Source organism: Pagrus major, chromosome 1 (assembly GCF_040436345.1).
Source record: "Pagrus major chromosome 1, Pma_NU_1.0".
NCBI lineage: Eukaryota > Metazoa > Chordata > Actinopteri > Spariformes > Sparidae > Pagrus > Pagrus major.
In genome coordinates, this window is record NC_133215.1 from 2,783,673 (window position 1) to 2,795,773 (window position 12,101).

Here is a 12,101-nt window from a genome sequence, read left to right on the forward strand (position 1 = left end):
TCAGCAGTGTAATATTTTCATGTTATTAAAGTTTGTCTTCAGAGTTTCACACATTCAACACGTGCAGTGTGTTGAATCAGAGATCACATCACACTCATGTCTTTTGTCCAACGTGACTTCAACATCATCCAACCTCCTTTTTTCAGAGATTCAACACTTTCTTTTCAGAGGTTTAAATCTCTGCGGGGGGCCACACCTTTCTGATGTCAGATTAGGGGGTCTGTGTCCAACAACTTCTGTCACTTTACAAAAGTGACAAACAAACATTAACACCTTCCTCACTCTGTGATTGGTGAGCTGAGTGCAGGTGAGACAGAGCCCAGGTTTCAACTTCTCTCTCAGCTCTTTTTCATTTGTTACACAACTATTTCTGTCACTTTGAAATATGAACTGAGTGAAACACTACCAATGTCTTCCAGGAGAGAACATGTGAGAAGTTCCCTCCATATTTAACCCATTGTTGAGCCTCCAGCAGCTCTTGGCTCCACCTTTGGCTGTCTGAAACAGCTATGAACACGTTTAGCTTCACTGATGCACTGATCCCACGCTAAAAGGTGGAGCTAACACACTGCAGACCACTGATTGGTCAGTGGGAACAGCCAGAGTCGTCTCGTCCTCCACGCTCTGAAGTAACATTTCACTTTCTGCCTTTCAGCAGTCTTCTGTCTCGCTGCCTGCAGCCTTTCTCAAGTAAAGCAAGTTTCCTTGTTGAGATAAACAACCACACGTGTGCTGTGTGTGGAGAGTGTGTGGTCGAGCAAGAGAGAGAGAGAGAGAGAGAGAGAGAGAGAGAGAGAGAGAGAGAGAGAGAGAGAGAGAGAGAGAGAGAGAGAGAGAGCAAAACATGTAAATTAATGACATTTTATAGATACACAGAAACACATGAACTGACCCCAGAGTCTCCAGTCGACAGTTTGGACTCTCCAGTCCAGCAGAGAGAAGCTTCACTCCTGAATCCTGCAGCTCGTTGTGACTCAGGTCCAGCTCTCTCAGATGGGAGGGGTTGGACTTCAGAGCTGAGGCCAGAGAAGCACAGCTGATCTCTGACAAACTGCAGCTCCTCAATCTGAATAAAGAATAAATGATGAAACTTCACAATTTAAATATTCAGTCAGTATAAACGTCACAAAGCTTCATTAAAATGTTGTAAAAAGACGATTCTGAATATATTTGTTATTGTCTGATAGTTAAAATAGAGATTATTTAACTTTTCATTGTAGTATGTATTTTTCTCATCACTTTAAAAAACATGATTTGTAATCTGAGATGAAAATCAATAGTTGAGGATGTTCAGAGTGAATTATTCATGTTGTTATATGAAGGTTTTAAATGTGCAGCTCAACATTGCTCTGCCACAGTCAATGGACTAAACCACAGAAGAAGAAAACAGACTTCAGCATTAAGATACTCAGTGTGGATCAGTATAATATCAGCTGATGTCTGCAGTTTAGTGTCAACACAACTTTCACATCATATTAATCTGAGCACAGAAGTAAAAAATGGTGTCTGACCTCAGAGTCTCCAGTCGACAGTTTGGACTCTCCAGTCCAGCACAGAGAAGCTTCACGTCTGAATCCTGCAGCTTGTTGTAACTCAGCTCCAGCTGTCTCAGATGGGAGGGGTTGGACTTCAGAGCTGAGGCCAGAGAAGCACAGCTGATCTCTGACAAACTGCAGTACTCCAATCTGAATAAAGAATAAATGATGTCAGTTTAAAAGACTTTAATGTTCCTGCTTGAAATCATTCAGTGTTTAATAATCTGTTCAGAGCTGAAGAAGGTTCAGGATGTAGACGTTTAGAAAATGAAGCTCCAAACACCTGAACCCAACAGGATGCAGGTTCAACACTGTCAAACACACAAAGTGAAACAGAGCTCTCATTAATATTAATGACAATGTGCTGCTGCTTCAATAAAGACGTAGTGATGTCACCTCTTAAACTCTGCAGCTCCACCAGAGGCTCCATCTGTACAAACTCATGTTGTGCAGCCAAATAAAAACCCACAGAAACTGATGGAACATTTGATTCTGCTATTTAAAGCTCCTGTTATTAAGATAGTTGAACTTTCAGTCTCGTTTCCGACGATTTTTCCTCGTCTGCAACCGGCCACAGTCGGCCGAGGGTCCTCCACAGTCAGCTTGCCATCAGCCGCCGCGTATCCCCTTCAGCTTGGAGCTGCACTACTGGGACTCTTGTGACTTGAGCTCTGCTACGGTGAGAACTCACCTGTTGTTTCTGCTCGGTCAAAGTGAACCGGCTTCAACTGTATCTGGCCGCCACGCTCCCCAGCTTCAACCAGGCCTGCAACGTGACGTTTGTCTTATTTCTCTGTGTTGTGCTCCCTGGTTGCCAGCTTGTGTGTGTGTGTGTGTGTGTGTGTGTGTGTGTGTGTGTGTGTGTGTGTGTGTGTGTGTGTGTGTGTGTGTGTGTGATATAAATATATAATCTGCAGTCAAACTTTAAACTGAGTTGTTGTGATTTGAGCTCAGACAAACCCAGAAAACAAGTGAACTGAAGGAAATGTAAAACTTCTGTTCTGATTTAAATGTTATAGATCTACACAGAAACACATGAACTGACCTCAGAACCTCCAGTCGACAGTTTGGACTCTCCAGTCCAGCACAGAGAAGCTTCACTCCTGAATCCTGCAGGTTGTTTCCACTCAGGTCCAGTTCTGTCAGATGGGAGGGGTTGGACTTCAGAGCTGAGGCCACGACTTCACAGTGACTCTCTGAGAGTCCACAGCCAATAAATCTGTGATTACAGATAAAAGAACATTAAAACAATAAAATGTGAGACTTTATTGTGAAAACAGATTCAGACATGTTGCATCACAAAGCACAGGGGGTCAGTTGGTCGGCCTGAGCTGGTCAGTCATTGATCACAAGGTTTGTAGTTTGAAACTTGAGCTCCTTCTGCCCACGAGGCCCCAGACTTTCCCTGCCTGAGGAGATCAGAGGGGCTGAATCGCTGCCCCGTTTTATATCAGCCCCCAAAACACACTTGAATAAAGCTGCTTTTAACCCTGATGTGGATGTTTTTATCTTCATGTTTGATTTTGGTTTGTTTGATTCATTCTGTGCTCTTTATATTTATATTTGTAATTGTCGGGTAAAACTTGCTTTTTCTTGTGACTCTTTCGTTGTGTTGCTGTTTAATGTGTGTACAGCACTTTGTCACTGCTTTTAAAAGTCTTATATCAAGAAAATAAATCAATAAATGAACCTCCTGAGTGTCCTTGAGCAACATGAACCAAACTGATGTTCAGGACAAAGTGTCCAAATGACTGTAATGTAAACGTGTCAGATTTGAGTTGATTTATATTCATGAAGCTTCATGTAAATTCACTGTAGGTTGTAACTGCACTCGTATGTGTTTACCTCAGTTATGTGTTTGTGTGGATTTTGTTCTTTGATGCATTTTATTCTGTCGCTCCGTCTGCTTTTCACCTCCCGTTAAATTAATTCAGCCTCTTCTACTGCATCAATAGTATAATTAGTGCTAAAGATTGAGTTATTATCATTTGATGGGTGATCATTTGTCTCAGGTGGAGTTCACCTGGCTGAAGGAAATGTTTTGGAAAGTGGACGACTACCTGTCATTTCATCTCTGAGCTTGGTGATGATCATTGATTCAATCAGCAGGTTTCATACTTGTTGAGGAAAACATGTATCGTGTTGAGGTTTTATATAATGCATGTGTGTAAAGTGTTTGTCTTTAATACTGAAGGCTTCAGCTTTACCAGGATTTTTAATGTTCATCACATCTGGACTTACCGAGCCTTTCTACAGTTCCTCACAGCTGGAATCAGTCTCTGTTTTCCTGCCTGTGATGTTTTGTATTTCTCTGTGTCCAACTCATCCAGAACCTCCTCTGACATCTGCAGCATGTAGGCCAGAGCTGAGCAGTGGATCACAGAGAGATACTTCTCTGATCTGTTCTCTGACTTCAGGAACTCTTGGATCTCCTGATGGACTGAGTGGTCGTTCATCTCCGTCAGACAGTGGAAGATGTTGATGCTTCTGTCAGGAGAGACATCATCTCTGTTCATCTCCTTCAGGTTGTTGATGGCTCTCTGGATGATTTCTGGCCTGTTGTCTGTCCGACCCAGCAGACCTGCTAAGAGTCTCTGGTTGGACGTCAGAGAGAGTCCATGAAGGAAGCGGACAAACAGGTCCAGGTGACCATTCTTACTTTTGAGGGATTTCTCCATGGCTCTCTTCAGGAAGTCCTCCAGGGTTGAGGGTTTCTGTCCTCCCAGGAAGTCCTTCAGGACCTCTGTGTTGCTGTTGGTGTGACAGTGGAACATGTAGACTGCAGCCAGAAACTCCTGAACGCTCAGATGAACAAAGCAGTAGACTGTTTTCTGGAAGATCACACTCTCTCTTCTGAAGATCTCTGTACAAACTCCTGAGTACACCGAGGCCTCTGTGACATTAAGACCACACCGCTCCAGGTCTTCTTGGTAGAACATGATGTTTCCTGTCTCCAGATGTTCAAACGCCAGCCTCCCCAGCTTCAGAAGAACTTCCCTGTCAGCCTCCGTCAGCTCCTGTGGACTCGTCTCACGTCCCTCATCGTACTTCTGCTTCTTCCTCTTTGTCTGGACCAGCAGGAAGTGTGAGTACATGTCAGTCAGGGTCTTGGGCAGCTCTCCTCTCTGGTCTGTAGTCAACATGTGGTCCAGAACTGTAGCAGTGATCCAGCAGAAGACTGGGATCAGACACATGATGTGGAGGCTCCTGGAGGTCTTGATGTGTGAGATGACTCTGCTGGACAGATCTTCTTCACTGAACCTCCTCCTGAAGTACTCGTCCTTCTGGGCGTCAGTGAAGCCTCGTACTTCTGTTACCCTGTCAACACGTGAAGGAGGGATCCGATTGGCTGCTGCAGGTCGGGAAGTTATCCAGACGAGAGCCGAGGGAAGCAGCTTCCCCTCGATGAGGTTTGTCAGCAGCGCGCTGACTGATGACTCCTGTGTGACATCAGACACGACCTCATGGTTCTTGAAATCCAGTGACAGTCTGCTTTCATCCAGGCCGTCAAAGATGAACAGAAGTTTACAGGCAGCGAGCTTCTCTGCTGTCACCTTCTGTAATGTTGGATGGAAAACATGGAGCAGCCTGAGAAGACTGTACTGCTCATCTCTGATCAGGTTCAGCTCCCTGAACGAGAGCACAACCAGCAGACGGACATCTTGGTTTTCGGAGCCCTCTGCCCAGTCCAGAGTGAACTTCAGCACTGAGAAGGTTTTTCCAACGCCAGCGACGCCGTTGGTCAGAACCACTCTGATGGGTCTCTGTTGGTCAGGTGAGGCTTTAAAGATGTCGCAGCACCTGATTGGAGTTTCACTGAAGGTCTTCTTCTTGGAAACTGTCTCCAGCTGCCTCACCTCATGTTGGGTATTAACCTCTTCACTCTGTCCCTCTGTGATGTAGAGCTCAGTGTAGATCCTGTTGAGGAGGGTTCCACTTCCTGTTTCATCACTTCCTTCAGTCACACGTTCACATCTCCTCCTCAGACTGATCTTATGTTCATGGAAAACCTCCTGCAGACCAACATTCACTGAAAAAAGAGACAAAAGTGGGAGACAAAAAATACAATGTGACAATCAGCAGTCAATGGTCTTTTCATTACAAGTTAAAACCATCAGTATAAGAACATGTTTGTTGTTTTCTTTGTCTTTCTCTCCACCTTAACGTCGTGGAGAGGTTTGTGTGTCCCTGTGATCCTCGGAGCTCTGTTGTCGGGGGCATTAGCCCCTGGCAGGGTCTCGCAAAGCTAATCAGCCCCAGAGGAGGAGCCGGACTGAGAGTGATTCAAAGAGCCTTTATGAATCAGCCACAAAGGTGCTGCAGCACCTGAACCAGGAAAGAGACATCAGGGCACCTTTCTGGAGCTCAACCTGGGAGTGGAGGTCGCTGGTGAATATCTGGTGTCTGGCCTTTGACTACATGGAGACGCCACCCTGTGGGCTGACTACCAGCAGGGACGGGCATTGGGGTCGGGTGTGTGCCAGTCTCATGCAAAAGAAGGCAGGTGTGCTGATTCCTGGCATCCCAGACTGGTCCTCAGGACAGGGAGTGTCTCCTCTCATGGGGGAAGGAACAGGTGCTGGTGCCGGAGGTGGGGCGGTACCAACTAGATTTAGTTGGGCTCACCTCTATGCACAGCACTGTTTCTTGAACTCAACTCCTTTGCTTGAGGGACAACATCTCAGGTTGGCCCCTGTAAATGACCACCACCTGCACCTCAGCCCGTCCACTACACTCTGCTGCTGCTGACTGCTTGTTATTCCCTCACTACAAGGGAGGACCAGCTACTGCTCAACTAGATCCAGACTGTCTGATGTCCTGGATCCACAATAGTGACACAAACTCCCCAGTGACATCAGAACAGAAGAAACTCGACACAACTTCAGACTGAAAACTCTCCTGTTCAGACTGAAACTCTCCTGTTCAGACTGAAACTCTCCTGTTCAGACGGCACCTTGGTCCATAAAAACAATCTCTCTCTTGATCTCTTATTGCTTCTAGTTGTAGCTCTTGAACCATTTCAGCATAATGGATGAATGTGATCTACTCATGTTGTATCCACATGGTTCAGTCAGTTATTTTCAGTCTCTTTGGATAAAAACGTCGGCTAAATGAACGTATTGTAATGAAGCAGGTTACATTTTAAGCTGTTTAATGTGCTGACACTGAGCAGCTAATTAGCATCTGCTGCAGCCTGAAAATAGATGTTAGCAGTGCACTTTTCCTCACTGGATGTTTGTTCGGTGGCTTGTTCAACAAGTGGATCTGCAGGACGAGGTGTGTGTTTGTAAGTTAGAGGAGGAGGAGATGTTAGCAGGAAAGCTAATGTGGACTGTTGTTTAAAGTGCTGTTTTGTCTCAAGCTGCTGTCTGACACTTCTCCATCTCCATCTCTGCATACAGAGAACAAGCAGCTCTCTGATTGGTTAATGTGAGACATAACAAATGTATTAAAACAACAAGTAGTGTGTTCAGACATGAAGACATCAGCAGACAGATATATAGTCTTACTTTCTCCACACTGGGGACAGGAGGAGAGTCCTGGTGAAGCAGACTGGTCCCAGTATGATGTGATGCACTGTCTGCAGAACCAGTGTCCACAGCTGGTAGAGACTGGATCCTTCAGGACGTCCTGACAGGAAACACAGCAGGACGGCTGCTCCTCCACAGAAACATGCCTCCTCTTCTTCTCTCTGTGAAGACATTTCTTTAGGACTGAAACCATTTGTTGATTGTTTCTAAAAATGGGTGTGTGACGTGACATGGCAATTTTGGTGTCTTCAGTGTCAAACATGTATAAATATAAAATATATTTGTCAAAAACCCTCTCAATATTGTGCAGAAGATTATGCTTTATGTGAACATACTCAACATTAAAACAGTTCATCACTCATTTTTTCAGAATTTTCAACCAAACACAACAGAACTCATGTCGTGTGACTGTCCGACACTCGTTTCTCAAAGTAAGAACTTGAATAAAGCTAAGAAAAATAAATGCAAAAATTCTCAAAACAATACAGAAAAATAATACAGATGTCTATTTGTGAGCCTACTCTTTTCAAAGTCCAAGCATAATGTTTTGAGTCAGTTCTGATCAAAAAGATTTTGTCCCACAAATCACAATCACATGGTGTGACACCATTTTGGGATATTTCAACGGGCAACTGTTTTGACACCCTTGGGAATGAGAGGTCCTTCTTCAGCAAGGTTGTTTAGTACTATCAATACCAGACAATGACAGGTTTCTGAGGTGAGTTATCATTTTTATGTGTTTAATAAATCAGATTTTGTTGGCATTCTGACAAAAGTCCCACTTCCGGATGTCTTTTGGTGTGACACATTTTTCATAGAAATGCAAAAGAAATTTTATATTTTTTGTCATGATTACATGTAAATCTATGTTGCTTTGTCACAGCTAGCATCTTGTCAGCATGTTAATGTGTAGCTACAAGACTCAAGGTTGTGCTAAATGCAGAAAACATAATATGGTGTGACTCTTTATCATATGGTGCGACCTGTCTGCCTGTCACGCCATATGATTTGATTGTCACACCATATGATACGAATTGTAATTTCCTGCAGATATAACAATAAATAACAAAGTCCAATGTATGTTTTGTCCTTTCAAACATTTGTTTGGGTCCATCATCACATAAAAGCTGTAATTATCCACAAAAGATTGTGTTTAGTTTAGTTTAGTTTTATTCGGTGATACAGATTTCTAGTTTATCAGACAGACACAGCAGACCCCTTCACAGAAACCTTAGAATGCTGTTTAAGTCTAAACAATGTTTTGTCTTCGTCTTAAACCATACAGTCCCTTTTCTTTTGTCAGCTTGAGGCAAATAATGACACCCTGCGAGGAGAGAGGAGTTGCTGAGGCAAAGAAAAGAAAAGTAAACGACAACGGTCTGTTTCCATTCGCTGACCAATAGGAAGGTCTGAGGGAGGGTTTTAGAGGGAGCCTTCATTGTTGATTCAAAAGGCCTTGTGGCAGATTTCTTAAAGCCTGGCAATACATGATATCTAAAATATCATTGGACTAGAACACTGTAGGCAGTGCAACTAAGAAGAACACAGTTATGAAATGCAGAGAATCTCATCTCATCTCAACCCTAATTAATATTTCCTGCCATATGATTTATCAGTACTCACCAATAGGAAGGTTCATACATGTTTTGCATTGACACATGGCGACATGATCATATGGTGTGACACTATATCATGTGGTGTGACATTGTGAAAATAACAAACCTTTATTAATGATAAAATGTGAAAATGTTCATGAAATACATAGAAAATAGTTTGAGCAAGAGTCACAAATATTTTTATAATTTTATAGCAAGGTTTGTCACAATAGATAGAAAATACGTTGAAAGACTGCCGACACAGGTCTCACATTGAGCAATGATTTAGAAAATAATACACAAATTTAATTAATTTTCACAGAACTATAATGGATCACAGTTTAGTTATGATAAAGGACTTTGATAAAGTGAGTAACTTAAGAAAGGTATAATCCATTTTCATTTTATATACAATTATTTTCATGTCACACCATATGACGATTTTAGGCACTAATGCAACAAATTGTCACATAACTTCTGATTCCAATTGAAAATCTAAAAACAACATATGTTTCTATACAGATGAGAGTTAGTGGAACAAAAGTCAATCATTTTTATGCCTGTTATGTGAAGTTTTTGAAAAAACACTTTTTTCTGGTGTATATGTCACTGACCCAAATATCAAGATTTGGTCGACACTGTTGAAGCTCAGATCAGCTGACAGAGGACAGTAAAACTGTCTTTACTTTTCTGATGAATTCAGCTTCAGTCTGGAATAAAAATGGCTGCTTGTGTTATTTCAACTCTTCTGTTTAGTCAGTTTGAACCTGGAGTTAAAAGTGTTCTCAATAACTGAGGTCGACCACGATGATGTGACTTTAACTATGAGATTACTTTTTAAAAAAAGTCTAATTACAAATTCATAGAGGGAGCAAACTCCTCCTGTCCATAAATAAGAAGTTTAACAATTTCTATTTGTCCTCTTTGATCAGATTACAGCTTTTTACGTGACTGACAGCACTAAGAGGACGATGGGACGAATGATCTCTCTGTCATGAGTCCCAAAAGGTTTGTTAAAGTTAGTTAGCAAATACATTGTTGCTGAAATATACAAACACAACATGAACAAAACACCTTAGTGAGAGAGGGAACTGAAAAAAGTCCCATAAATGAGTCAGTATCAGGTGTCTTACTCTGAGTCTGATGGTCCAGGTTCATTACTGAAGTCTAGAGGAAGACCTTTGGACCAGTCACTCTTCATAGACAGACAGCTGGATCCTGGAGACTCTGCTCTCTGTCTGTTGGACTGAACTCTGCAAACACCAACATGTTTGTGTTGATATCTCATGAATCTTTGAGAAATTCTCTGATGACAAAGTCATTTAAGAAGCTCTAAACACACAAACTACTGCTACTGTTGATGAAAAGGAGCTTTCAAAGTTTCTGTTTGTCCTCTTAGATCAGATTACAGCTTTTTAGGAGACTGACAGCTGCCACAGATAGTAAGAGGAACATGAGCCGTGAAAAGTCTGTTAGATTTAGGTAGAAAATACATTTTACATGAATTTTGAATATAAAAATACAAAATCAACAGAACAAAGCACAGCAGTGAGAGAGGGAACAGAACAAAGTCACATAAATGAGTCAGTATCAGGTGTCTTACTCTGAGTCTGATGGTCCAGGTTCATTACTGAAGTTTAGAGGATGATCTTTGGACCAGTCACTCTTCATAGACAGACAGCTGGATACTGGAGACTCTGCTCTGTCCTCCTCCTCCTTCACACAAACACTCATCTTCTGCTCTGAAGTCAGTCTGAGAGGTGAAACAGTAGCTGTGAGCTCAGGACACAAGAATCAGGAAACAAGTTTGTTCAAGAGTCGCACAAGACCGAGAGAGCAGGAAGTAACACACACTCTCTCTCCCCTTCACACACACATTATACAGTATAATAAAAGCAGCCAGAAGTCCACCTGGTCACTTTTCTTCACACCTGTGCTTGTTTTCTTGGGTTACTGGAGGTTTAAAGAGGATTATTCAGCCAATCAGGACTTTGTGTCCACAGATGAATCAAAGTGTTGAGTTGACTCCAACATTTCTTTCCTCCACAGTCCACAGGGAGAAAACTGACTCACAGTAAGTAAAGTCACAGTAAATAATCACAATGTGTTGTTAACACTCACCCTGCCTCAGACTCCAGCTGCTCTCCTTCTGCTCTTCGTCTCAAAATGGAGTCTGACTGACCTTTTGCCCCCCCTCCTTATAGGAAGTCAGGTGAGTTTATCTGTGTGTGTGTGTGTGTGTGTGTGTGTGTGTGTGTGTGTGTGTGTGTGTCTGATAGCAGTCACACCCTCGTTATCTTGAATCTGCAGCTCTCTGAAGGAAAAACAACACACCTCAGTTAGAAATCACTCTCTGTCACAAACTCTGGAAATCCACAGAGGAAATTCAACAAATAGGATTTTTTTTTACAGCAACATGTAGATATAAATGTACAGACAATACATACAGATGTGTTACTACCATACAACATCTGGGCCTGTGGCTGACTGACATTTTAATATTAATCAATGACCCAAACAGGTAAAACTCCTGCGTTCCTGAGTGAAAACAAAGAGGGTTTCTTTTATAAGAGCTGAAATCTAAAAGGTCAAAGACTAACTAAACCACCACAGCCACACAAACACTATCAACATGAAATAATAAACTCTATATTGATTAACTTATATTACACGTGTTGCAACTGCAGGGAAAGTGATTCTCCCTCTGGTGGCACATTTGAGTAGTAACTGTCAGTTACATCAGCAGCCCAGTCTGCGTCACTGTGCTCGTAGCCCAAGTTTCTCATCGTCACATTTCCTGTAACACAATTCATTTTCAACTGAGCCTTTCAGATATCTTAGCAGATGTTTCACAGAAGTCCACTGCTCTTCTGTTGGCTCAGAAAATACTGCGACAGTTTGCTGACAACAAAACTCAGCTGGGGTCTTGTACATGTAGTTGGACAGATCAGGCTGCCAGCTGCCTCTCTGGACTCTGCACGAGCTCCACTGTCAGGACAGGAAATGCACGGGATACATTTCAAAATAAAATCGCGAATGCACTTCCGGTTGAATCGTTTTCCTCACAAATGCATTAATTAGTAAACAATATGACGTAAAATCTATTAATTCCTTGTCTATAGTATAAATCGTTGTATCGTATTTACATAGTAAACTTTTTTGTTTGTCGTTTTTGGTCCGTGTTTTCCTTGTATGTTGCGCACGAGCCCCAACGTGGGCATTTTGATTTATTCTGTCCAAATCTCGACAAAAAGCCCGACTAATACACTGCACTGCTCATTTTACAACTTAGTCATTAGGAAAAACAAACGGTGGTGATATGAGTCGGGCTCAACAGTCTATTTGCAGCCGACTACAAAGCTGAGGACCTTGAAAAGAGAAGGTCAAATAGTTGATCAATGAAAACAATGGAGGGCAGGAAGAACATTGCTCAGTGCACA

At 42.4% G+C, this 12,101-nt stretch overlaps 1 protein-coding gene across 1 annotated transcript; it reads right to left on the minus strand.

Annotated features, from left to right (window-relative positions):
• Positions 1-1,288: 1,288 nt before the first annotated feature.
• On the minus strand, positions 1,289-7,415 carry LOC141016566 (protein NLRC3-like). Its single transcript, XM_073491054.1, has 4 exons — positions 7,046-7,415; positions 3,777-5,565; positions 2,581-2,754; positions 1,289-1,685 (listed from the first exon to the last, which is right to left on the minus strand). Exons 1-4 carry the CDS (start codon positions 7,326-7,328, stop codon positions 1,466-1,468), a joined length of 2,466 nt encoding a protein of 821 aa, XP_073347155.1. The 5' UTR covers positions 7,329-7,415; the 3' UTR covers positions 1,289-1,465.
• Positions 7,416-12,101: the final 4,686 nt, after the last annotated feature.

Excerpts from the sequence above, each read along its gene's own strand:
- LOC141016566 (XM_073491054.1), bottom strand. The coding sequence starts at position 7,328 with ATGTTTGACACTGAAGACACCAAAATTGCCATGTCACGTCACACACCC. Across the intron at positions 5,566-7,045 it reads CTGTCCCCAGTGTGGAGAAA|TGAATGTTGGTCTGCAGGAG; the intron begins GTAAGACTATAT and ends CTCTTTTTTCAG. Across the intron at positions 1,686-2,580 it reads TGTCGACTGGAGGTTCTGAG|ATTGGAGTACTGCAGTTTGT; the intron begins GTCAGTTCATGT and ends TTCTTTATTCAG.